The 27446-nt window shown below is 48.2% G+C and overlaps 1 protein-coding gene across 4 annotated transcripts; it reads left to right on the top strand.

Annotated features, from left to right (window-relative positions):
* Positions 1 to 430: 430 nt before the first annotated feature.
* Positions 431 to 27446, top strand: LOC102514029 (zinc finger protein 418-like). Of its 4 annotated transcripts, none has more exons than XM_032487437.1 (3): positions 431 to 954; positions 2861 to 2987; positions 26778 to 27446. In XM_032487437.1, the coding sequence occupies exons 1-3, from the start codon at positions 922 to 924 to the stop codon at positions 26930 to 26932; spliced, it is 315 nt and encodes a 104-aa protein (XP_032343328.1). In that variant the 5' UTR covers positions 431 to 921; the 3' UTR covers positions 26933 to 27446. The 4 variants fall into 4 exon arrangements, with proteins under 4 accessions (XP_032343328.1, XP_032343326.1, XP_014420391.1 ...); XM_032487435.1 differs by lacking the exon at positions 26778 to 27446 and adding an exon at positions 9051 to 13185 and having other exon boundaries at positions 432 to 954; XM_014564905.2 differs by lacking the exon at positions 26778 to 27446 and adding an exon at positions 3176 to 4802 and having other exon boundaries at positions 433 to 954.

The following is a 27446-nucleotide window of genomic DNA, read 5'->3' as shown; positions in this document are numbered from 1 at the left end:
TTTTTTGTGTAGAGGACGATGCAAGAATCTGGGGTCCTTGAAATGAGCCTTTAGGTATGCATCTTAGCTATCTAAGGCCATTGTCCAAAGCCCAGAATTCTTCCTGCTTAGCCCCATCCTGAATTCCGCTCGGGGCACACCTGGGCGTGGGGGTGCGGCGGCAGCGGCTTCGGGCTTCGTCCTCTTAGAACTGGAAAGGCGGACAGCATTCCCTGACCAACGTCTAAAATAGTACTTGTTCTTTGAAGGCAGGATGAGCTTCGAGGAGTCTGAAGCAACGGCTCTTCTCGCCATGAACAGGGAGCAAAGCGGCTCGCGCGGGAGGAGCATCACTTTCCTGCACTCCTCAGGGAACCTCGTGGCCACCAACACTGCCCTCAGGCTGGAGAACTTTCTTCCCTGAGGTCGTCAGAGCCCCGGGACTTACGTCACACGGAAGTAGGGCCAAGGCAGACAGACACGAGGCATGAGCCAATACGGGAGCAGGATGCGGGCCTTCCCCGCCTGAGCATGCGTCAGGGGCGGGACTTCCGGCCTCTTCTGCCGGCGGCCAGTTTGCTTGGCGGCTCCGGCGGCGGAGTCGGCCCGCTGCTGCCGTTCCCTTGACCTCTGTCGGGGGCGAGGCTCCTCATGGGGCAGTGAGGGAGGAAGGGGGCACCCGCCTAGCCAGCCAGGGTGCCCTCACACCTGTAGCCTTCATTTCTGCGTCTCTCCTGTTGCGTGGCGGGCCGGGAACGAAAAGGTCCGAAGGAGACGCTGGCCCGCTGCACCGAGGCGCGTCCGAGGCTCCGTGACGCCCCCCGGTGGGCATCGCGCCAGGCCCGGGATACGGACCCGACGCCCGGGACCCCTCCTGTCCCGCCGCTCCCGGTCTCCTCTCCTCTCCTACGGCTCCCGGCCCCGCTCCGCCCTCAGACCCCGATGGCGGCGGCCGCGCTGAGGGACCCGCCTCAGGTAAACGCGCGTCCTCCGGGCCCGCACCGCCCTCTCCCGCCGGACACTAGAGCCCCGAGTGCGGGGCGCCTGCTCGCGTGCCTGCGGCCCGGGCGCCGGGGTCCAGGCCGGGGAGGCGGCCGTGCGTGGGGCCGTGTTTCTGACGGACGGCATGACGGCGCGGGGACGGGCCCCCAGGCAGAGAGGAGGGTACATGTAAAGGCTGGAGTTCGGACTGAGTCGGGTCCAGGGTACAGCAACCCAGACCAAAACAGGCTCCATCTAGCTGCAGAGACCAGAGCCGACTGGCGGCAGGGGGCAGGGGGGAAGGGAGGAGGCAGGCAGCACAGGAGGATTAATCGCAAGAGTCGTAGTGAATGTTGATGGACCAGAGTGACCGCACTGGATGTGTGAGAAGTGGTTGAATTCTGGATCCACTTTTGGAGAAGGGCCTCTCGGAATTGGGGGTGTTGCTCTTGGTGAGAGAAGGGAAGTAGTAGTGAGGGACGACCTAGTCTTTCGTCCTAGTAGGCGACAGATGGAAGGCCCATCCGTTCGTTAGGGACGTTAGCAGTAGGTTAATTTTCCTTGGCAATACTGTAAGTTTATTTCCGCTCTTAAGAGTCTGAAATGTTTCAAGAGAAGAGTGAGTGTAGGTAACAAGCGGGTAGCTGGACAGGCAGGTCTGGACAGCTAGGGAAGTCGTTGAGGATGGAGACTTTCAAAAATGATGGCCGTTATGTGCACGAGGGTGAAGCTGTTTAACACAATTAGGAGGGGAACGTAGGTTACGGTGGCAATGCTATTAGTAGGTCGAAAAGACGGGTGTGTGCTAAGAAGTGGCTCTCGCTGAGTGCCTGGTTGGGTTTGCTGGGCAGTGCAAATGCAAGCGAGGTGAAGTGGCAGTGGGAACGGTGTGGGAGAGGAGTTGATCGGGCAGGTGGCCAAGGCTTCCATGGGATGAGTGGATGGAAGATGGCTGGGGAGAGGTAGCGGGAACTGAGACAAGATGGCAGGGAGGCTGGGAGTGCTGCTTATTTAGCAGTGTATAGCTTTCCAGAATTTTAAGGTGAGGTTTGATGGGGTCCAGGTAGTTTGAGTCTTGTTCTGACGGAAGAGGTCTGGGGCAAATATGGTCGTCACTGTTCCTGGTAGGGAGATCTTCAGGGCTGGGGTTTCCACAAAGGTTGAGTGGAGAGAGGAGCGTTGTGGCTGCTGAAGGGATAGCCTGGCGGTACAGAAACGCAGCAGGATCATGGGAGTATGAAATTGACTCTTGGTTCCCGGTGGCTAATAGTGAAGCAAGGATTAGAGGCAGCTGGGGAGGTCTTCTGTGCAATGTTGGACGCTTTCCCTGGCATTCGGTGCATTAGAGGACCATGGTTGTGCTGAATCGTAGTTGAATTTTTCAAGCATTCTGTGCAGGCCTTGTGCCAAGCACATGGGTGTGTCCCGGGAGACTCCTGTGGCGTGGAGCAGGAAGTGTGCAGGGCTGTGGGAGTGCAAGGGTAGGTTCTGAAGATGCGAGAGAGGTGCAGTCTACACTGTGATGTGCACGTGGAGAGGAGGTGTGAGCTGATGGCTCCTGGACCCTGGTGTTGAAGACTTAAGGGTGAAGCGCGAGCTTGTGTCTTTCAGGCGTGATTTGGGAGATCCAAGAGGAATTGCTTGGCAGGAGGGCTGGGGCCGTTCAGGCCAGGCCCAGAGCTGAGATGGCATGTGTGTGCCCCTGTCTGTTGTTGCTGAGGACTGAACACTGATTAACGGGCAGTGAGGAGACTGTGGGCATCAGTGGCACCAGGGCCTGGCATCCTCTGTCAGGTGGGAGGTCCGGTGGAGGGTGGGAATGGCATAGATGTGTGGGGAGGTGGATTGTGGGTTGTCAGAGGGAGAACGTTCAAGATTTCGTCTGTCCCCTTCATGACAGGGTGGTGTGAGCTTTCTGGATGTTGCCGTGCGCTTCTCCGGGAAGGAATGGAGGCTCCTTGATGAGGCTCAGAGACGCCTGTACCTCGATGTGATGCTGAAGAACTATGCACTTGTATCCTCACTGGGTGAGACCGTCCCCTCCGCTTCCCCCTCCCCAGTGGCATAGGCTCTGTGTCCTGCCTCACTCCCCTTTGTGAAGGTGGTGCTCTGTCCTCAAACTGTGCTGCAGGCAGTGCTTGCTTCCGCAGTTTTCTGGGGGAGTTGTGGCAGGTGGAAGGCTGGGGTGTTTGCACTGCTCTTCTCTCTCCTGCAGCCTTAGTACCTGCTGTACTGAACCCTCATGGGGAAGGATTGGAGGTCAGCTGTCTTGCAGTAAGGCTAATGGATGCACCTTGGTTCCCCTTTCCCTGAGTGGGGCAGTGTGTCCAGATCCATGCAATTTCTGTGGCCCCAACTGGAGCTGACAATTCCATGTGCCTGGATTTGTCCTGTGTATGGAATTGCAGCCATTGTCATGGTGGGTACTTACCTGGACTTTGAGCTACGGTTCAACTGTTTCCTGTATTGTTCTCTTTGTGATGTTTAGACATCCTCTCTCCCTGTCCCCACCCACCCACCATTATTGTGGTACAATGCACAAATAAAATTCTATATATTTAAAGTATGTAACAGGATGATATCCATAGCTATTTTAAAATAATTATCGCTGTGGAGTTAACGTGTGAGCTAACTTAATTTATTTGTTCTTTCTTTTTCTTTTGGTGAGAACAATTAAGATGTACTTTCTTAGCAAATTGCAGCTTGACAATGCAGTGTTAATAACTACAGTCACCATACTGTGCATTAGATGTTCAGAACTTTCTGGTCTTGTAAATGATAGTATATCCTTTGACCAGCATCTCCCAGTTTACCTAGTCATCAGCCTCTGGCCTTCTCTTTCTGTTTCTGAGTTCACTTTATTTTTGTTTTCTGAAGATTCTCCTTATAAGTAATAGCATACTTATGTGTCTTTGTCTGAGTGGCTTCTTTGACTTAGCATAATGTCCTCCAGGTTTATTTATGTTGTTGCTAGTGACAGGGTTCTTTGTTTTCACGGCTGAATATTTCTTCACGTATATTTGCATGTGTGTATACCACATTTTCATGGTCACTTCATCCACTAATAGACGCCTTAGAAGGTTTCCATCTCTTGTCTGTGCAGATAATGCTGCAATAAAAATGGAGATACTGATTTAGTTCATATATACCTAGAGTTATTGAGGAATAACTGTAATACTTTCCACAGTGACTGCACTAATTTGCATTTTTAGCAACAATGTTCGAAGGCTCTCTTTTGTCTCCACATCCTCGCCAACATGTTTCCTGTTGTCTTTTGGCTAAGTCATTCTAACAGGCCTGAGGTGACAGTTCATGGTTTTGATCTACATTTCCGCTGAGGATTAGTGATTGTGAGCACCGGTTAACCATTTGTATCTCTTTCACTGTGTTGAATTTTTCTTTTGCTGTTCAGCAACCTTTTAATTTGATGTAGTCCCACGTGTTTGCTTTTGCTTTCGGTGCCTGTGCTTTTGGTGCCATATTTTGTATGTTTTTCTGGGGTGAGGGGCAGAGGTATTTAGGTTTACTTATTTATGGAAATGGAGGTTCTGGGGATTGAAGTCAGAACCTTGTGCATGCTAAGTATGTAGTCTAACCACTGAGTTATACCTTCCCTCCTTGGTGCCAAAGTTTGAAATTGATTACCAAGGATAGTGTCACGGAGCCCTCTTGTGTATGTTTTTCTAGGAGTTTACGGTTTCAGCTCTTCCATTGAGGTGTCTAATCCTTGTTGAGTTCGTTTTCATGAGTCCTGGAATATGGGAATCCAGTTTCATACGTTTGATGTGGATATGCAGTTTTCCCAGCAGTGTTCACGGAAGAGACTGTGCTTTTGCTCCTGTGTGCGGTTTGTGCCCTTACCAAAGGCCAGCTGCCTGCGGATGCCTGGGCTTGTTCTGGGCTGTCTCTTCTGTTCTCTGGCCTGTCCGTTTTTATGCCAGTACCATACTGTTTTGATTACCGTCATTTTGTAATATGATTCGAGGGTAGGACTGAGATGCTTTTCACTCTGATCTTCTCAGGATTGCATTGGCTGTTCAGGCTCTTTTGTGGTTGTCTGCACAGGTAGTTTTTCTCTATTTCTGGGAAAAATAGTGTTGGAATTTCAGTAGGAGTTGCATACAAACTAGAGGACTTTGGGTATTACGGCCATTTTCACAATATTAACTCTTCCAATCCCTGGACACTGGGCATTTTCCCATTTATTTCCACCTTTAATGTCCTTTATCAGTGACTAAACACTTTTTCACATACACATTTTTCTGCTCCTTGGTTAATTTCCTTCCTAAGTATGTATTGGTGTTGATGCTGTTAACTGCAGTTGTTTCTTCCTTTCGAAACTGTCACTCTTTTTTTGTTTGTTTTTCAGATAGTCTATTGTTACTGGGCTGCAGTTCAAGTGATTTTTGTATGTTAATTTTGTATCCTCCAACTTTCTGATTTTGTTTATGCACTCTTACCAGTTCTGTGGGAGAGTCCTTAAGTGTCATCTGTAGAGAAGACTTTGCTTCTTCCTTTCAGATTTAGAGGCCACTTACTTCTTTTTGTTGCCCAATTGGTCTGGGTAGACTCCTGTAGTTGAACGGAAGTGATGAGAGAGTCCATCCTTGTGTCATTCCAGATTGGAGAGGGAAAACTTTTAGCTTTTACTATGAATATGGACTAGGCTGTGACCTGTCATATATGGCGTGTGTCATGGTGAAGTACGCTTCTCCTGTACTTAGTTTGTTGAGAGTTTTTACTATAAAAGTGTGCCGAAGTTTTTGGAATGCTTTTTCTGCATCAATTGCAAAGATCATATGCTTTTTATTCTCCATTCTGCTCAAGAGGTGTATCGCATGTATCGCATTGATCTGTGTACCTTGAGGCATCCTTACATCGCAGGGGTGACTCCAGTTGTTCCGGGTGTATGTTTTCTTGCGCTGCTGAATTTGGGTCTGTGGTATTTTACTGAATATTTCTGCTTATGTGTTGATCATGAATGTTGGGTTGCAGCTTTTTTGTAGTGTCCTTGTGTAGGTTTGGTAGCAGGGTAATGCTGAGCTCATAAAATGAGTTTGGAAGAGGTTCATCCTCTTCAATGTTTGGAAATTTGTGGAGGATGGGGCTAATTCTTCTGAAATATTTGATGGACTTGACCAGCGAATTTGTCTGGTCCTGGGCTGTTGGTTGTTGGCAGATGTTTGATAATTGATTCCATCTCCTTACTGGTTAGGTCTGTTTGTTTTTTCAGTTTCACAATTCAGTCTCGGTTAAATGGTTTGTAGGATTGTATCCATTTCTTCTGGGTTATGCAATTTGTTGGTATTTAACTCATCATAGTAGTCTTTTATACTCCTTTGTGTTTCTGTGTTAATAGTTGTAATGTCTCTTTGATTTCTGATTTTATCTGAGTGTTTTTTCTTTGTGGACGTAAAGATTTGTCAATTTTGTTTAACTTTTCAAAAGTGAACTCCTTGTCTTTTGTCTTGTAGTCTCTTTCATTTATTTCTGCCCTGAGAATTCTTACTGCCTTTCTTCTGGTAATTTTGGGTTTAGTTTGTTCTTTCAACAGTTCTTTGAGATATAAAGGTGTTTATTTTCTCTTTTTTTTGGGGGGGGGGTCGTGGTAATTAGATTGCTTGATTCATTGATCAATTGATTGATTGATAGTGGAAATACTGGGGCTTGAACCAACCAGGACATGGTGCATGTTAAGCCCATGCTGTACCCACTGGGATACACCATCCCCACCTCCCCACTGCATTTCTTCTTATGTTGATGTATCTTAGCGGCCTGTTGTATCCCATTAAGAATCCCATCAGTGATTCATTTCCCACCTGTTCCTATCTGAGTGCCCTGTTAGGGATCAGGTACGCCAGAAACTCAGGAGCACTGGTTGAAATTATGGGGTGATTCCTGCATCCTGCTGTTCCTCGCAGCCAGTATTTGTGAGGTGAGTGAGTGCAGGCACCTGCAGGTGAGCGCTTAGGTGAGCATAGTGCTCACTCTGCTCTGCATGGTGTACCCAGTGCACACTGAGTCAGTCCGTTTAGTTCTGTATTATTTCTATCTGTGTGTTGAACAAGTTGTGTGTGTGTGTATTGTTTACCTTATTTTGTTGAATTGTCTCTCTGGGTTATGTTGTTGCTCGCTGAACTTTGTTCAAACATTTACGTTGAATTCTTTGATACTTGGTAGATCTCCATTTCCTTGGGTGTGATTTCAGCTAAATTATGGTATTCTGTATTGGTTTCACGTTTCCTTGATTTTGGGCGGTGGTGGTTTTCTGTAGCCTTGCGCCAATGTGTGCTGATTTGTTGGTGCAGCCTGTTTCCTGCAGACTGGGTGTTACCGTGTTGGTGGGGAAAGACCCCACCTGTGGTGGGTGCAGCGGTGCCAGCTTGATCGTCTGTGGCCACTGTGACTCTGGGGAAGAGCCAGGTGTGTTGGTGTCAGTGCAGCAGCTTCACCTGAAGTCACCCCCGGTGAAGGTATCAGGAGTTCTCAGTCAGCGAGGCTGAGCGTGTCCACAGCGGTGGGGAAGGCTGCTGGGGAACTCGCGAACTCTTTCTCCCATGGACGGAGGAGCTTCTGGCCAAAGGGATCCATCCATGTTGGTGCCCAGTTGGCTCTTGGGCTCCCTGTTGGTTGTGCTGGCCCTGGTGTCTGACAGGCGGGCACCTGTGGGGTGACAGCAGTTCTGGGGTGTGGGTCGTTGCCTAGTCTTGAGCAGCCTTGCCTTTGGATTGTGAGATGTGGCCACGCAGGGAGCAGCCCCGGGGTCTGTGTGTGGCCGCACACCTGAACACAGTGGCTAGGGGGCGGTAGAGCTGGCGACTCTGTAGCGAAGTGGTCTTCTGGCCCTGAGACACAGTAGTACGAGATGTAGCGGTGGCTACAGAGTGGCGGCAGGTTCTGGAATGCCAGCAGCCACAGAGTAGGTGCAGCACTTTGGCTCCAGGACGTGCACAGGGTTGGAAGGGGGTGGCAGCCCTGATCCTAGATTGCCACAACGGCAGCTCTCACCGAGGTGTGGCCCTGTAGCTTCGGACACTCCAGGGCATGTGCTGTTGCCATGGCTGTTGGGTAGCTGGCTGGCGCAAGCTCCAGTGTCCTCTGTGGAGCAGGCAGCTGGCGTCTCCTGCAGAGCAGGCCACCAGGGCTGCAGTGGCTCCCCCTTGTGGCTGACATAGTAAGCCCAGTGACAGCCCAGCCCTTATTTCCTAGTGTTCTCCAGATGTCTGTGTTAACACAGTGTCTCCAGCCATCCTTTCTGTGTGCTGGTTCCTTTCTTTATGCTCCAGTGTGTTGTAGTCAGCTCTTAATTTGACTCTTGAGCCTTGTAAGGCTAAGCGATTTCCTTCCTGGGCAGCCGTGGAATTGTTTTTGTCACTGGTGAAGGATGGTGTCTTCTTTTCTGCTATTTGGTGAGGTCACTCACCTTGTGCCCTTCTCGGGGCTGCTGTGTGCTGCGTTGCTGTGGGACAGCAGTGGCCATTCGCTTGTCCCGTTTTTCCTTCACTGCTTGTGTCCTGCATGTCCCAGGTGGTTGCAGATAGGACTTAGAGAGAAGGGTCCTCTGTGCATCGTGGTATGAACATGACTGCAGCCATGGGCAGGTGGTCTCGGAGGGGCCTGATCCTGGTAAATGGCAGCTGGGGACAGTGTAGCATCAGGGCTGTGTTATGAATACAGCTGGCCTGTGTCTTTGTTCATGCAGGGTTTTGGTGCCATTGCATGTGTTGTGATTGTGCTTTCATGGCCTTGATCCCACCCTTCTGCTGAGGTTCAGATCAGCAGTGGAAAAGGCCCCACAGGAAGCTGTGGTCGGAGAAGTGAGTACTAGACTCTGCGCATCCTTGTGTCACAGCCTGTTTCTGTGTCCTTCCCGGGGTAAGGTCTCCACCATTGTCAGACTCTAGGGGCCCAGTAATGCACAGCAGCTGCTGCTCAAACTCAATTCCAGTTCCCTAGTCTTGAAAAGCATCCCATCTGCGTGAAAACCCTCATTCTTACGTGAGACTGTCACACATTTGTGGTGAGCTCGGCCCCCCTCCCTCACACCCATGAAGTCTACGTGTCCTTCACGATTGTCACTTTGCATTCAGGTTGCTGCTGTGGAGCTGGGGGTGATGAGACATCCTGTGAAGAGACTGTTCCCGAAGCGGTGACCCAGGCTGGGTCTCCTGAGGCCGCTTCGTCTTCCCAGAAGACCCACCCCTGTGAGATGTGTGGTCCTGTTTTGAGAGACATTTTCCAGGTGGCTGAGCAGCAAGGAACAGGACACAGCCAGAAACTGTTGAGGTGTGGGGCGTGTGCAACACAATTCTATATACCTTTGGAAAGCAGTGTGCAAGGGGCTTCGTTTTTCAAGAGCCACAGATTCCACGTGTCACATGATCCTTTTACTTCCGGGAAAATCGTGGCCAATGCCAGACCTCTGCAGCAACAGGCCACACCTACTGTGGAGAAGCCAAATACAGCCACAGCTTTACAAAGCAGAAGTCTTCCCATTTCAGGAGAATGCGACAAAGCCCTCGGCCCTGAACACACACTTGTTCAGGACCAGGGTGTCGACACTGAAAGACCACGCTTTGTGTGCAGTGAGTGTGGCAAAACATTTAGGTACAAAGTCTCATTTGTTATGCACCATAGAATCCACTCTGGAGAAACGCTTCATGTGTTTAACCAATGTGGCAAAACGTTTAGGCAAAACTCAACCTTCAGTCAACATGGAAAAATGTGTACTGGTTCAAGACAGGACAAGTGCAGCAAATGTGGGAAATCCCTGAGCCACAAGTCTGACTTCATTTATCCCCAGAAATTGCACAATGGTGCAAGCAGCTCCGTGTGCAGTGACTGTTCAGGGTCTTTTTCCGATAGGTCTGAGTTGATTCCACGTGAGAGAGTTTTCTCTGGAGAAGGGTTTTATAAGTGTAATGACTGTGTGAAATCTTTTAGCTGTAGGTCTGCCCTCATTTATCATCAGAGATCTCACACAGGAGAAAAGCCGTATGAGTGCAGTGACTGTGGGAAAGCCTTTACCACTAACTCCTTCCTCCGTCGTCATCAGAGAGTTCATTCTGGAGAACGGCCTCATGAGTGTAGTGACTGTGGGAAATGTTTCAACTTGAAGTCTTCCTTCATTTATCATCAGAGATCTCACACAGGAGAACAGCCTTATAAGTGCAGTCATTGCGGGAAATCTTACACCACTCGTTTTAACCTCCGTTGTCATCTACGAGTTCACTCTGGAGAAAGGCTTTCTGAGTGCAGGTACTGTGGGAAATCTTTTACATCTAAGGCTGCCCTCACACGTCATCAGAGATCTCACACAGGAGAAAAGCCGTATAAGTGCAGTGAATGTGGGAAGGCTTTTACTTTTAGTTCCAACCTCCGTTACCATCAGAGAAGTCATTCTGGAGAAAAGCCTTATGAGTGCGTTGACTGTTGGAAATCTTTTTCGTCTAGGTCCTCTTTCACATATCATCGGAAATCTCACACTGGAGAAAGGCCTTATGAGTGCAGTGACTGTGGGAAAGCCTTTAAGACTAACTACTTCCTCCGTTGTCATCAGAGAGTTCATTCTGGAGAACGGCCTTATGAGTGCAGTGACTGTGGGAAATCTTTTTCCTCTAGGTCTGCCTTAAGATACCATCAGAAATCTCACAGAGGAGGAAAGCCTTCTGAGTACAGTGACTGTGGGAAGCCTTTTCTCTTTAAATCCAGATTTTGTTCCCGTCAGGAAGTTCATTCTGGAAAGAGGTCTTCTAAAAGGTGCAGTGAATGCGGGAAATCTTTGACCAGTAACTTCGCCCTCCGTTACCATCTGAGAATTCATTCTGGAGAAAGGCCTTATGAGTGCAGTGACTGTGGGAAATGTTTTAGGTCTAAGTCTTCTTTCACATATCATCAGAAATGTCACACAGGAGAAAAGCCTTATGAGTGCGTTGACTGTGGGAAAGCCTTTAAGACTAACTACTTCCTCCGTTGTCATCAGAGAGTTCATTCTGGAGAACGGCCTTATGAGTGCAGTGACTGTGGGAAATCTTATATCTCTTGGCATGGCTTAAGATATCATCAGAAATCTCACAGAGGAGGAACGCCTTTTAAATGCAGTTACTGTGGGAAATCTTATACCAGTCTTGTTAACCTCCGTAATCACCTAAAAGTTCACTCTTGAGAAAGGCCTACTGAGTGCAGTGACTGTGGGAAATCTTTCATGTCTCCGGTTTCTGTCACATATCATTAGTGACCTCACACAGGAAAAAGACCTTATAAGTTTAGGCATTGTGGGAAGTCTTTTACCACTAGATCCAATCTCTGTTATCACACAGTTCACTCTGGAGAAAGGCCTAATGAATGCAGTGACTGTGGGAAATTTTTTATGTCTAGTGATGCTCTGTGTTGAAATTATAGTCGTCATTCTGGAGAAAGGCCTTATGCATGTAGTGAATGTGGGAAATCCTTTATCCAAAGAAGCAGTTTGAGAAAACACCAGTGGGTTGACAAGAGAGAAAGACCTTATGTGTGTAGTGAGTGTGGGAAATCTTAGCATAGTAAGTGTAGGGTTAGTGAACTCTACAATGTTCACACGGGAGAAAAACCTTTTAACTGCAGTGAATGTGGAAAATCTTTACCTTTAGTTACACCTTCCAGTACCGTCGGAGGCCTCACACTGGAGAAAGGCCTTACAAATGCACTGAATGTGGGAAATCTTTTCCCTTAAATTACCTCCTACGTGGTCATCAGAAAGCTCACACTGGAGAAGGACCTAAGTGCAGTGAATGTGGGAAATCCTTTACCGCTGTCTCCAGCCTCCGTTATCACCAGAGGGCTCACAGCAGAAAGGCCTTTCAGATGCACTGACTGGGAAGTCTTTTACCGGTAGTTCCACCGTCAGTTATCGTCAGAGAAGTCACACAGGAGAAAGGCCTTAAGAGTGCACTGAATGTGGGAAATGTCTTAGCAGACAAATCTTTCTCAATGTTGGGGACTTCTCAGTAGAGAAAGGCATGAATGTACAGGGAATGTGCATTTTCCTTGTTCAGTGTAAGGACACTGGGGAAACTGGGGGGCCATAGGGCTGGGTTGACTCTCACTCCAGGTGCTTCTGAGAGTGGCATGAGTTTTTTCCTTTCGTCAAATTAGAGATTACGGGGTGTTCGGAGACTTTTGATGGACCTGTGCTCCCCCAGTCTACAAGGAACCTGATGCTTCCTGGTGTGCACAATTCTTAGAGGTAATGGTGCTAGTTGTAAGACCCCTGGGTCCAGTGGAAACCATAATCAGTGCAGAAACTGGTCGAAGAGGGAGTGGAGGAGGCTGCAGCCAACTAGATGGAATGTGCCTCTTCTAAGAATGCACCCAGATGTTCCTGTGACATTGAGCATGCAGGATCGGTTTGTACACAAATGTTGGGACCTCCAGGTGTGTTTATCATGCGTAGCTGGAGTCACTGTCATGCAATATATGTGGAAGGTTTTGTTTTGGGTTCTGTGGGGGCTAGTGAATCTGACCTCAAGGCCCTCACTGCAGAGGCAAGACAAAAAGGAGAAGGAGGCTGTGGCTGTTGTGACCCAGGCCGCCTTTGTGTTGCCTCCAGTAGAAGTGTACGTCATTGCTCCCTGGATTTGCTGCGACTGAGCTCCGAGTGACCCCCAGCGGGCAGTCGGAGAGAGTTGGTGGATTCAATACAGGGTTGCCAAACCTGTTTTTCAAAGAGTGGGACATACCAATTTTTCATCTTGAGTCAATTTTTAAAGCTTTATCAAGGTATAATGTACGTGTACTAAGCTGCATATATTTGAAATATACAAGTTAATAAGTTTTCACCTAGGAATGAGCCTCTGAAACCACCACAGTCCTGGTCATGCCCATGTTTGTTGCGGTACGTTTAGCTGATGTCCTATTCTAGTGTCTCCTTGCCCTTCTCACCTCTCCAAGTATTATTTGGTTTCCTTTCCCTTGCAGTAAATACCTCTGCATTTTCGTGAATTTATCTGATTGGAATCATAAAGTGTTTACTCTTTTTTTCTTCCTATTTCCGTTGTTGCCTAGTTACTTGAGATTCATCAGCGATGTATATGAGTGACTTAGCTATTTTCTGTTGAGTAGTATTCCTTGAGTGTATCACTGGGCGTTTATGCATTCATCTTTTTTCTGGGTGTTTTCTGAGTGTTATTTTGCTGGGTTCTCACTATGGAAAATAAAGCTGCTACAAACATTTGTGTCAGTTCTTTATATGGATGTATGATTCCTTTATGTTTCGTTGATAATTCCGTGGAATGTGTGAGTCATGGGGCAGGTGAATGTTTAACTCCTTTTGAGAGTGAGAAACTGATCGAAAAGAACGGTTCCCTTTTGTGTTCCCATCAGCACTGTGGGAGAGTTCCAGTTCCTCAAAGTCCATGATAAGCGGTTTTTTTTTTTTAAGTGGAGATACTGGGAATTGGACCTCATATATGCTGAACGTGTGTTCTGCCGGTGAGCTACACCCCAGCTCCCTGTGGCAATCCCGAATGTCAGCCCTTTGAGTCAATGAGTAGTGCTATCTCTCTGGTTTTCATTATACTTCCCTAGAGATTTGTGACCTTGAACGTTTGTATAATGTGCTGTTTACCACGTAGACATCTATTGTACAATTTTTGATCATATCATTTCCCAATTTTTTTCAATATGTTTTTGCTGTTTCCATCATTTAAGTCCCAGCACTCAGTAAAGCAATAAATTTAGCTGCACTTTGTAGGTTTTGCCAATTTCCAAGGTACAAATTCTCCCACCGTGAAAGTGGGATGTACTCAGAGAAGGAGCTGAGAAATTCTCCTTGGGGTCCCCTGGGTGTTTCGTGAAAACTGAACTTAGCCTGTGCAGCAGGAGACTTGAAAAGGCCAGGCAGACAACAGGTTTCCGGACTGGGAGGTGGCTGGAGATGCCAGCGGCCTCATGCTGAAGAGAGAATCCTGACCAGCCAGAGGGGAGGGACCTCCCTGCACACCCTGGGAGGGGCAGTAGAATCCCTTAGTGGCCTCATCTCAGTAGCCATCTGGTGCTGGAGCCGATATGCAGCCTCCCCAGAGGGGCAGTGGGAGGAGAGTGGGAATGAAGTGGAGGGCTGGGAAGATCCCCTGCACAGCCATATTCCCTCTGGCCTCATCTGATTCCTTGTAAGGGATTCTCATCCTCTGAACACTCTTCAAAGTTCTTTTCATCTTTCTTTTTTTGTGATTATTGACTGATGGTTTCCCACTAGTATTTCCCCTTCATGGACTTCACCATCACTTGTGGCTGCTTTTCTAGACACACCCATTGGGTGAGGGTGACACTGTGGGCCTCTGTGTCCCTGGTGAGGTGTCTCAGGAGGACTCAGGCCCAGGAAACTCAGGTGGAAGGGCCTCCAGGCTGCCACAGGGTAAGGTTCCCAAGGGAAACTGGTGAGATTTTCTCCTCTGAGGCCTACTTGCCCCAAGCTGTTAGGACACATCTGATCTGAGGTGGTACGTCAGGGGACAGCGAGGAAGGGGCGATCCTGGTGGGGTGCAGGTTCAGGTGAAGGTGGATGATAACTGGTCAGGAGAACAGGGGTGGGGCCCAGGAGACAGAGGGTTCCGTGCCTTGTCCAGGTGTTTTATGTCCTTGCTTCTACCACTCATCGCAAAGACAATGCCCTGCCCAGAGTTCCTGGTCATTGTTGTCCTGGGCGGCCCTTGAGGACACAGCACGGTCGTGGTGGTCTGCAATGCAGGGGCACTGGATCCCCCCCAGGTCCTGCCAGTTGGGCGCCTCCTGGCCCCTGGCCTTAGAAGGAGGAAGTCAGAGCCAAACTCCTCAGCAGTTGGGTTTCCAAGATGCATGGTTAATGGAGGAAGTAATGGAGTGCAGATTGGTAAAGTAGGATTTTCTTGTGCTAAGAAAAACAATATTAATAGGAACATATTTGAACACACCAACCCACGTACAGCAATTCACCCATGTGCAAAGCCATTCTACAAGGATGTCATGCTGTAAATATGGTTTTTCTGCAGCAAGTATAAGGATGGGAGGATTTTCACATTCTCTGGTTGTAAAGGAGAAGTAATCCATGAATAAACAGTAGAGAATTTGACTTCTACACATTGTTTTTAAAAATTAAAATAAGACATGTGTACCGATAAACTTTTACAACCACAGTTCTAACATTCTATAGCTGGCCAGGAGGTTTTGTTATGGAAATGACAGGCCAGCTAAGAAACAAGCACCACTTGAAGGGTTGCAGTACTCAGATGTATTACAGCAGCGGGCTTAGAGGGGCTTCTCCTTCGACACTCTGAGCACCTCCAAGACGTGCGCACGAGGTTTTATAGGGTAAAGTACAAGCTTGGGGTATTCGGCCAATAGGCATGGAACAGCTTTAGCAGCATCATTATCACAAAAGTAGAGGCAGAGAGGCAGCAAACCAGCATTTCAAGGCCAGATATGTCTCTCTGAAAGTCCACCTCGCTAGCAAAAATTATGAGCAGGGAATCAGCAAACCAACAGTTATTAACTTAGTTTTATTAGTTAGCCCAGCAGAACTCAGATCAGTAACCAGACACTTATGACACGCGTATTTACGAGTTAGCTTGTTAGCCCAGCCTGTCTTCCTTCACATTCCCCCCTCTTCATGCTCTCACAACCCTTGTTGGAGTAAACAGCATCACTCACCTGTTGCAGGGGCTCATAATTGGAGGCTGACATCTGGAGTTTTATAGTCTCTGTCTGCTCACTGGCAAAGCGGGTCAAGGAGTTTAGGACAGAGGGCCCAAATAGCAGAGCTGGAAAAATCAGAAGCAAGGAACTTATGAAAGGTGCCAGCCAGGAGGTCCAGCCCCAGGGGCCTGTCCATGGGCTCTTGTCTAAAATATGTTTTTTCTTTTCCACTCAGTCTTGTAACTCTTGAACCATCCCTCTGACAATTCCTGATTGATTGGCATAAGAACAGCGTTTTTTATTTAGGGAGAGGCATAGTTCCCCTTCTTTGGCTGTGAGTAGGTCCAGACCCCTTCTGTTTTGTAGGAACACCTCAGCCAGAGAGTGAACCTGATTTTGCAGAGCTCCCTCGGTTTCTGGTATTGGAGATCTTGGCTGAACTCACCTGTAAGCTGATAATAGTAATAGGATGAAGCTATGCCACTGATTCCCGTGCCCACCCCTGCTGCCACTCCAAGCCCCACTAGCAAGGGGCTCACTTGTATGGCTCGTTTTATTCTTCGCGGATGCTGATGAGTTATGACGGGGATACGTAGACTTTGATTATTAGGCATAATGTCCATTCGGGGAGTGCGATAAGCCAAAGCACATAAAGCTGCCCATCCGGCAGGGAGGCACCGGTAGGCAAGTTCGCCACACACAAGGTAAGTCCCGTTATTAGAACACCATCTTTGCGTGGGCTGGCACACTTGGCCCATAGAGTGAGAGGTTTTAATACATTGTTTTATAGTTAGAGTGCCCTCTAAAGGATTAGTTCCATTATTGAAATAGCATTCTGGTGCCTTGTTTGCAAGCTGTACCCAGTTCAGCCTTGAACTCCTAGTGGTAGAGGCAACATCGCTATTAGTCATAGTGGAAGTCTTAGTGAGGTTTGTCAAAGGTAAAGCCAGGTACATAGCCAGCAACCTTTAGCCAGGTCTGGATTGGAATGATTGAGAATCCCATGGACTGCGGCCAACAGCCAATCTTATTTGTGGATCCAGATCCCGAGGTTTGGCTAATGATGGAAGCTTTATTGGCTCCCGGGTAGGTAATAACTTCTGGTGTTGCCTCTGAACTGCTTGTTGGACTGCTTGCCGGCGTGCCTGGTCCTGTACCCCTCCTCCATCATTCATCCCATAATGTGTTTGCTTGGTCCGGCACACTAGCTTGCCCGGTGTGCCATAGCACTTGATGCCAGATACATAATAAGCCTTAATCGTGCCAGTCCAGTAGGATCTGCCCTGATATGTGCACTCTGAGGTGGAGTCATAGCATTGACTCGGCGGATAAGTATAAGCTGAAAGTACAGGTTGGTACATGGACCACCTATCACCCGGTTCAGCGTAGGTGCATTGTGCAGCCAAGGGGAGTGAGGGCATCAGCATCAGTAATGTCAGCCTTAGGATTATCTTAGACATGATGCTGCGGTTATGGCACCAGTTATAACAAGGTATAAAATAGCTACCAGTGTCCTATGGCCTATATTCCAGTCAGGTGTGGCGGTGCTGGGCAGCCCCACCGCCAATACGCAGGCTAGTATAGCAAACAGAGAAAGACGCAGGGGAGCACAAGAGGAACACATTTAACAGCTTCGTTGAGCTTTCCTCAGGCTTTGGCCGTGCGTTGACTAGCCAGCTTCCGGGTGTGGCAAGAGCAGGGCTCGTCGATCCTTCTCTGGTCACTCGATCTTGAACTTGAGCGGGTCTCCTGGTATGCTCTCAATTTTCCATGGTCCCTCTGAGGTGAAGTCGCTCTCTTAACCCTGGAGTGGTGGTTCTAAAGGGTTGATTCCTGCAACTTTAACAGCTGTAGGAGTGGTTAATACCACTAAATATGGTCCCCTCCACGTTGGCTTGAGAGGTTCGTTTTTCCAATCCTTCACCCATACTTGGTCACCTGGTTTATGGGGATGCACTTGGACTTCTAATGAAATGGGGGTTCTCTTCATTACCCAACCCCAAACTTCCCTTAGTACTTGTCCTAGTCCCAACAGTTGTTGTTGGAGCCCTGAATTTCCTATTTCTGGGGTGGGATTTCCCATCCTGACTAAAGGTGGTGGTCGCCCATAGAGGATTTCAAACGGAGAGTACCCAATGTTAAGTCTTGGGGTGCATCTAATTCTTAACAGAGCCAGGGATAAAAATGTCCACCCAGGGGAGCTGGGTTTCTTGGCTGATTTTAGCTATCATTTGTTTTAGAGTTCTGTTCATTCGTTCTACCTTCCCTGAGCTTTGAGGCCGGTATGCTGTGTGCAGGTTCCAGCGGATGCTCAGTGCCTCTGCCACCTGCTGTACAATCTCTGCCACGACGGAGGGTCCATTGTCAGACCCGATGGAGGCAGGTATTCCAAACCGAGGGATGACACCCGTGAGGAGAGCCTTTGTTACCTCTCTTGCTTTCTCTGTCCTGGTGGGGTAGGCTTTTACCCACCCTGTGAAGGTGCAGACAAAAACCAGCAGGTACTTTTATCCCTTACTGGGCCCAAGTTCAGTAAAGTCCACTTCTAAATCTCTGAAGGGAGCCGATCTGCATCGCTGTCCTCCTGTTGGCCCAGTGAGCCCTTGTTTTGGATTGTTTTGAGCACAGAGCAAGCAGCGTTGAGAGATTGATGCACACAGAGTAGGGAGACGAGAAACCAGGAAATATTGCTTTAGGAGGGCCTCCAAACCCATTTTTCCCGTGTGTGTGGCTTCGTGGTGTTGTTGGACTATGCGATAAGCTAGTCGTCCCGGGATGAAAACCCTTCCATCTGTCATGATCCACCATCCGTCCTTTCCTTTTTTCCCTCGTTTAGCCTGTGTCCACTTGTTTTCGTCGTGGCTACATTCTGGGGCAGTGGGTAGCTCTGGCGCTGCCATAACTTTAATTACTGAGTGTTCCCAGGCGGCTGCCTCTCTTGCCTTTTGATCAGCCAGCCTGTTCTCCTGGCTCACAGGGTCAATTCCTTTTTGGTGTCCCTTGCAGTGAATAAGGGCCACTTGCTTTGGATCCCATACTGCCTCCAGTAACTGTAAACTTTTTTCTTTGTTGTTGATTTCTTTTCCCCCAGCAGTGAAATGTCCTCTCTCCTTATAGATAGCTCCATGCACATGCAAGGTTGCAAATGCACATTTGGAATCGGTGTATATATTGACCTGCTTTCCTTTCCCTTCCCTTAGTGCCTGGACCAGTGCCCAGATCTCTGCTCGCTGAGCAGACCATCCTGGGAGAAGGGACTCTGCCTTTATTACCTCTCGGGTTGTTGTTACAGCATGATCTGCTCGCTGTTGTCCATTCTGCATGTAACTGCCGCCGTCTGTGAAAAGTTCCAAATCTGGGTTTTGCAGGGGCTTGTCGGTTAGATCAGGCCTGCTTGCATACACTTCTTTGATGATTTTTTTTTTCAGTCGTGGTCAGGCTGACCTTCCCCCTCAGGCAAATATGTGGCTGGGTTTGAGGTTCGCACAGTCTCTGGACGGACTCTTGGACTTTCACATAGGAGCCCCTGGTAGTGGGTCATCCTTGTGTTAGTTACCCATGTGTAACCTGGGCCGTTCATCACGGCCACCACAGAATGGGGCACTTTTACATTTCAAGTCTGTCCCAGCGTGAGTTTGTCTGCCTCGTTGACCAGGGTGGCTGTGGTAGCGAGGGCCCGCAGACAGGGTGGCCATCCTGATGCCACAGGGTCCAGTCTTTTAGACAAATAGGCCACAGGGCGCTGCCGTGGCCCCACATTCTGAGTCAGGACTCCAAGAGAAAGTCCCAGTCTGGTCTGGTGTCAGGGCCCGTGTTATGGCCACCCCTCAACATCCAGTGTGTCCCTGGGGGCTTGGCCCTGCAGCCATTTTCGTGCTTCAGTGAGAATGTGTCTCTTTTCCTCAGTATTGAAAAGAGTCAGAAGCAGCTGGTGAACATTTCCCCAGGTGGGCCAGTGAGAATGAAAGACATTCTCTACAAGGTCAGTAAGAGCCTGCGATTTGACAGTCTGATTACAGTCGTCACATACCACCCAGTAGAAATCATCGTGGGCTGCACAGAGACCAAACATTGGCATGTCTTCGTGACAGAACTCCATGACTGTCCCAGCATTGCTTCAGGACTGGGCAGGGGCCGGCACTCCCCGGCAGTTCCCATGGTGGCGGTGGCAGTGGCGGCCGAGGTGGGGGCGGTGCCAGGGCTGTGGGGGATGCTCTGTCCGCTGACCCTGCTAGGCGTGGCTACCCCTAACGCCATCCACGGCCAGCTCTGACACTTTCTGCTTCTTTTTGGGGGGGGACAGGCAGAAATCCTGGCCGGTTCACCAGTGGCTCTTCATCTACTATTGTTGTGGAAGCTCTTCTTAATTCTGGTCAGACCATGATGTGATTGAAATGCCTGCAGTTTTTCAGAGTAGGGAGTATGATGGCGCCTATTGAGAAGGTCTTTGGTGCTAAAGGGTTGGTCGCAGAGTATGGGGTGCGTGCGCTGAACAGTCCTGTCCTCCCTGACTTGTTGCAGCCCTTGTGTGTCCTGCAGTGGCATTTGGAGGGCCGGTGCTGCTGGCTTCCCAGCTTGTGCTGAGCGGAGTCTCTTTCCTACCGGCTCAGGCTGGGGGCAGGGCTCTGCCTTTGGGTCCTCAGGTTGGGGAGGTGTTGACACAGAGGGTGGTGGTGTCTCCAGTTGGACCAGAGATGTCTGTGACCCGGGGGCAAACGGAAGGGGCAGGCACATCTCGTCTTCTGTGTCTCCCTGGAAAGTAGGCTTATTTCTATCTGTCTTTTTTGGCCTGGACCAGCTGAGCTGCTAATATCTTGCATTCTCCAGGTCCATTTGAGCCGAACCAAATCCATGGGGGTAGAGTCTGGGTGATATTGAGCCAGGAGTCAGTGTACGGGAATCGATCTGGGTGACCTGGGGTTCCAGTGATTATTTGATTGCTCATAGTTTTGCTAGGTCCAGAGTTCCTCCTGAGGGCCACCCGACTCCAAAGGTCGACCATTTAAGTTCCCACAAAGTATGGAGCCTGCCAGGGGTCACTTAAACTCCATAGTCTCCCGAGAACCCCTTTTTGAAGTTCTGATTCATGCAGTCCAGAGCTGTCAGCTTGTTTTAGAGGCTCCCATTATTTTCAGTTCACTGATTTTATGACCTGTAGGTGTGGGTCTGCTCTTGGCACCGAGGACTGTGACCCCAGTAGCTCTGTTTTCTTTTCCATTCCTCGAGGCAGTGCAGTTCTCAAAAACCCCGCTGCCTCGCTGGGCCTAACATCTGTCTGCTTGGCTGCAAGCGGTGGCAGTGAGTTAGGGCTTCACGATAGGCGAGTGTCCCTGAGGCTCCCCTGGGCCTGGATGAGCTCTAGGGGTCCCTGCACAAAGCCTTCTCTATAGCGTAAATTGACAAAATATGAGGCCAGGATGGCTGGCCGGTGGCAGAATAAATGGACCAAAAAGGGGACCTGAAAAGAGGATTCCAGCCAGTGCTGGGGTGGCTCCCTCTGGCTCAGGTCTTGCGGGCTGTATTTTAGACAGAGGGGTAGTATTGAGGTTGGCTTATTGATCGCAACAGGATATTCCGGGGGACGGGTGACAAGGTAGCGTCTGAAACTTTATTTTAAAGTGGTCTCGTTTTAGTCCCCAAGGGTAAAGGGATCGTTTACTTATACGCTGTTTTATGTCCCCTTCCCCCCAGTGCCAGTGCCGGTGACACACACACACACACACACACACACACACACACTACATTACATTACATTACATTACATTACATTACATTACATTACATTACATTACATTAACAACAGTCCTCCCACCAATGCGAATATCCTGCTTCCTGTAGGAGGGGATCCGCCTCCTCTTCTGTCCCCTGGGACAGGACCTGATTTCTCCCTGGGGGTTCCTACCTTGTCTGGACGGCCACCTGGTGAGTCTGTCTGTCTCTCCATTGAGTCTGGCTCTGGTTGTAGCCCAGTCACCCGGGGGGACTGAGTCGCCCTCACGAAAGTGAACCCGGAATACCATCAGGTGGTACCACCTCGTTCACTGCTGGAGCCCCGTCCCCCAGTTGGCCGGAGCCACCAGTCCAGCGGCCCAAGGGGCCAGTGTGGTTGAATCTCACTGGGGCCTCCAGAAATATTACGGAAATGACAGGCCAGTCAAGAAACAAGCACCACTTGGAGGGTTTGCATACTTAGATTTATTATGCCGGCAGGCTCAGAGGGGCTTCTGCTCCAAAGCTCTGAGCACCTCCAAGAAGTATGCACGAGGTTTTATAGGGTTAAAACTTACAAGTTTCGGGTATTTGGCCAATAGGCATGGAGCAGCTTTAGCAGCATCATTATCACAAAAGCAGAGGCAGGGAGGTAGCAAACTGACATTCCAAGGCCAGAAATGTCTCTCTGAAAATTTAGCTGGCTAGCAAAAAAAACATGAGCAGAGAATCAGCAAACCGACACTTACTAACTTAGATTGACGAGTTAACCCAGCAGAACTCTGATTAGTAATCCGACACTTGTTAAATTTAGATTGATGAGTTAGCTTGTTAGCCCAGCCTGTCTTTTCCTTCTCACTTTGTTTACTGGCAAGAATCTCAGGCACCCTGTCCACAGCAACCACAGCATGAGGAAGACCTAACTGGTTTTATTAGGCAATCGTGACAATGGAAGCATCCACATAGGAACCAGAAGGAGCTCTCTGAAGGGTTGTACATATGGAAGCTTTTCATAGGAAGAAGGGTTGGGCCCAGAAGGTATTAGCAAAAGAAAAGGGAGGATTATTTTAAAGCCAGAACACCTTTTCTGGGGGAAGGAAGGGAAGCGCAAAGGTCTTGTCATGTAGATTGCTCTTCTTCCTGTATTGGGGGGATGGAGAGGGCCAAAGTGACAGATTACCTCATAGGCCCTAGTCAGAAAATTCCACACTCGTGGATCAAGTTTCTTCTGAAGGTCAGAACTGCACTTCAGTCTTGTTTTGGTGCCATGAGCAGTGAATGACTCTGTTTGGGGTCTGTTACTTATTTTTTAACACGTGCCTCTGGATCACCTGAAGTCTTCTTAAATCACTGATACATTTTCGGAGGGGGGGTGATTAGGTTTATATATATATACGTACACATACACATACACATACACATACACACACACACAAACACACACATACATACACACTATTTATTTTTTAAATGGAGGTACTGGGGATTGAATCCAGGACCTCGTGCATGCTAGGCACGCGCTCTACCACTGAGCTATATCCTTCCCTCATTTTCATTTATATATACGTATATATTTAATGGCAGTACTCGGGAATGAACCCGGGACTTCATGCACAGTAAGTACACACATTACCACTCAGTTATACCCTCCCCTCCTTAAATCACTGATTGTTGGGCCTTGCTGCTAAAATGTCTGTGTGAATAGATCTGGGTTCTTGTCTGAGAATGAGCATTTCTGATGGGTCCCTCTTTGATACTGAAGGACACGGTCAGTGCAGAGATGAAACTGTCAGAAGTTGTCTACGGAAGGCCAGGCTGCTTTCCTCCAAGCCCCAGTACACGGGGATGCAGATCTGCAGAGAACAGCAGAGTTAAGATTTCTCAGGGATACCTCCCGGAGAGTCTCTGCGAGGAGCCAAGCAGACTAATAGCTGTAAGAACTGGAGTCTCCGGACTTCCACTGCGCAGTCCCCGGTGGGAACACCACACAGGGAAGCCATTTAGCCACATGCTTCTTTTTCTTGGAACTGTAATTAAAGGAGGAAGCCTTTAGACTGAGGTGGAGCCAATGCTTTAGTAGCCTTGTAAAGGAGGGGAAAACGAGCCAGTTTATATTCTTGTAAACGCCTCTAGGTAAGAAATAGAAACCTAGGAACGACCAATCACCAACAGTCAACTAGGCTTTCCTGAATAAAACAACGCCTTAAGCTATAGCCAAGCAGATAAGTCCTTGCTCTGTTTCCCTTATTGCTCTACAAAAGCTTCTCCCCTAGTTTTGCCTGGTGCTGCCCAGTTTGAATTGGTGTTTGCTCAAAATTTGCTCTCTTCAAGAAAGAAAAATACTATATGATATCACTTATATGTAGAATCAAAAAAAAAAAAGACATGGATGAATTTATTTATAAAACAGAAATAGGCTCACAGACATAGAGAACAAACTTGCGGTTAACAGAGAGGAAAGGTGTTGGGAAGGGATAAATGAGACTTCGAAATTTGCAGATACTAACTACTATATACAAAGTAGATAAACAACAGGTCCTATTGTATAGCGCATGGAACTATATTCCCTATCTTATAGTAATCCATAATTAAAAAGAATATGAAAAGGAATATGTGTATGTGTATGTATGACTGAAACAGTATGCTGTACACCAGAATGTGACACATTGTAAACTGCCTATGCTTCAACTAGAAGAAAACTAAATAAAGCAAGTAAAATAGATAAATGACAACGGCCTACTGTACAGAACAGGGAACTATTCAATTTCTTATAATAAGCTACAATGGCAAAGAATGTGAAAAAATATGTGTATATATATGTATATTATATATATATATGTATATGTATGTATACGTATGGCTAAATCACTTTGCTGTACACCTGAAACTAATGTTGTACATCAAGTACACTTCACTAATATATATATATATATATATATTTGATCAAAAAATTTTTATGTACCTTACTTGTCATTTAACAAAACAACCACCACACAAAACCCCACAAGGCTCATTCTTGCTCAGCTTCCTTACTGCTCGGGGTAATAGTACATCCCATCCCCCTGCTCCGCAAAATCACCTACCTTTTCTCCTTGTTTCCATTGCACCTGCCACATTCTAACATACTATATAACATAGTATTTCCTATTTCCTATTTCTTGTGTTTTCCTTAAACATAATGGAAGCTGCGTAAAGGCAGTGCTCTTTGCTTCTCTTGTGCCGGAATTTCTCCCATGGACCCAGAAAAAGTTCCTGAAAACTCAGTGTGTGCTCAGGGAACATTTGTTAGGGTAGTGAATAAACATGACAACTCAATTTCTCTCTTATTTTTAGTATTCTAGGTACACTAAATGTCCTCTGTAACTCTCCCTGTAAAGGAGTATTGCTCCATGCTTCCAGGAATGAAAATGAATCACATTTGGTACAGGAATCATACTATAATAAAGGTAAAAAAAAATCACATTTGGGAGACGAAATTCACACAATGACCAAGGTTTAGGACAGTCACATGCCCAACTTGATTCTACCATTTTTTGGGGTGTGGCAGGGAGATAACTATTGTCATTTCTTTCTAGAGGGGTAACTGGGGGTTGAACCCAGGACCTCATGCATGGTAAGCACGTGCTCTACCACGTGAGCTATACTTTCTCTCCACGGTTCTTCTATCTTTTCTGACTTCAGAAATCTATCTTGTAAATCTTCTTGAGGTCTTAACTTTTTTCATCTTTCACCGGTGTTTCCCCAGAGCTATTCCTGCTACTATCTTTCAAGAAATACATAAACATTACTAACTGCTTTCTGAAATGCACATCGTGCAATGGTTTTTCTGAGATAGTCTCAACTTCACCTATAAGATGCCACGCCAATGCTTGCAGACATAATACTCACTTCCTAGCAGAAAGATGACATCATGGGGTTTAGATACCCCTTTTTTGTTTTTGTTCATTTGTTGGGGGGGGTGAGGTAATTATGTTTATTTATTTATTTTAATGGCGGTACTGGGGGTTGAACCCAGGACCTAATGCATGCTAGACATGTACTCTTCGACTGAATTATACCCTCCCCCCAATACCCATTTATTTTAGGGTTCAGCTGCTCTCTTTTGCACGCATATTCCAACTGAAAATAGCAGCTTCTGTCTGGTACCTGACAATTGTATCTTAAGTCATTTTTTGTTTGATTCCTAAAAAAATTTGTGTGTATCTGAGGGTATGGTTAAAAAAGATATTATATGGATAAAAGTCTTCCTCAGTGGGTGAGAGAACCCCTAAGTATACAGGCCAGAGAGTGGCTTTGGGCGAAACCTGAGATCTGGTTGTTCATCTAGTTCAGGGTGGCCCACCATCTGTGGAAGAAAATCACAGGTTCCAAATGTAGTTATGCTAGGCCCTGACAACAAACAGGGTCTGACTATCAGAGGGAACTGAAGCGGCTTCTTTCCCTGGAAAAACAGCCTTAACTGGTCAGTTAGGAATTTGCTGCTCAGCACCAATGAGGTAATCTGTCACATGGGCCCTCTCTGTCCCCTAAGGAAGATGAGGTAATCATCTGTCCCCCCATAGGTAGGTTACCTAAGCCTGAAATCATCTGTTTTAGTGATGACTTCCATGTCTTCCCTTAAAAAACCTTTCCCTTCCTGGGGCCCTTTGGAGCTCTCCACTTTGCCAGGTGGGATGCCGCTCAATTCCTGACTCAATCAATAAAGCCAAATACATCTTTAAAATTTACTCAGTTGATTTTGTTTTCTCTGTTACCACATCCCTCTTCTTTCTTCCCAGTTAGGACCTGTATAAAATCTTTTCTATTGTTCCTAACTAATCACACTGAAACTCACAAAAGTGACTCTAAAGCTACAGGCTACAACTATTTGAAGAGCAATAACATCGTTTCCAGCTATGCATGGACTTAATCACGTCTGAATAGCTGTATGGAATGATGCTCCACTTCCTTCGATGGTGGACCAAAGAGAACCGCACAACCGAAAACTTGTGAGAGAAGTTTTATTTAGCGCCCTTGCTCAGTAGTATAGCTCTAGAGTTAACTTCTCAGCTCGGAGGATCTGCTTCATAGAGGTAAGGGTGGAGCCAGAGTATACAGGAGATTTCTTGCTGGGAAAAAGAAAAAACGAAGAAAGGTATTCAAACATTAAAAGGTTGTTGGTAATCACAAAGCACAGACAAGTCAAGTTAATGATTTCAGTGCTTAGTGCTTTTTTTTGTGTAGAGGAAGATGCAAGAATCTGGGGTCCTTGAAATGAGCCTTTAGGTATGCATCTTAGCTATCTAAGGCCATTGTCCAAAGCCCAGAATTCTTCCTGCTTAGCCCCATCCTGAATTCCGCTCGGGGCACACCTGGGCGTGGGGGTGCGGCGGCAGCGGCTTCGGGCTTCGTCCTCTTAGAACTGGAAAGGCGGACAGCATTCCCTGACCAACGTCTAAAATAGTACTTGTTCTTTGAAGGCAGGATGAGCTTCGAGGAGTCTGAAGCAACGGCTCTTCTCGCCATGAACAGGGAGCAAAGCGGCTCGCGCGGGAGGAGCATCACTTTCCTGCACTCCTCAGGGAACCTCGTGGCCACCATCCCTGCCCTCAGGCTGGAGAACTTTCTTCCCTGAGGTCGTCAGAGCCCCGGGACTTACGTCACACGGAAGTAGGGCCAAGGCAGACAGACACGAGGCATGAGCCAATACGGGAGCAGGATGCGGGCCTTCCCCGCCTGAGCATGCGTCAGGGGCGGGACTTCCGGCCTCTTCTGCCGGCGGCCAGTTTGCTTGGCGGCTCCGGCGGCGGAGTCGGCCCGCTGCTGCCGTTCCCTTGACCTCTGTCGGGGGCGAGGCTCCTCATGGGGCAGTGAGGGAGGAAGGGGGCACCCGCCTAGCCAGCCAGGGTGCCCTCACACCTGTAGCCTTCATTTCTGCGTCTCTCCTGTTGCGTGGCGGGCCGGGAACGAAAAGGTCCGAAGGAGACGCTGGCCCGCTGCACCGAGGCGCGTCCGAGGCTCCGTGACGCCCCCCGGTGGGCATCGCGCCAGGCCCGGGATACGGACCCGACGCCCGGGACCCCTCCTGTCCCGCCGCTCCCGGTCTCCTCTCCTCTCCTACGGCTCCCGGCCCCGCTCCGCCCTCAGAC

This window comes from Camelus ferus, chromosome 9 (assembly GCF_009834535.1).
Source record: "Camelus ferus isolate YT-003-E chromosome 9, BCGSAC_Cfer_1.0, whole genome shotgun sequence".
Lineage (NCBI taxonomy): Eukaryota > Metazoa > Chordata > Mammalia > Artiodactyla > Camelidae > Camelus > Camelus ferus.
The sequence above is the reverse complement of the archived record's forward strand: the minus strand, read 5'-3'. Positions and strand labels throughout refer to the sequence as shown.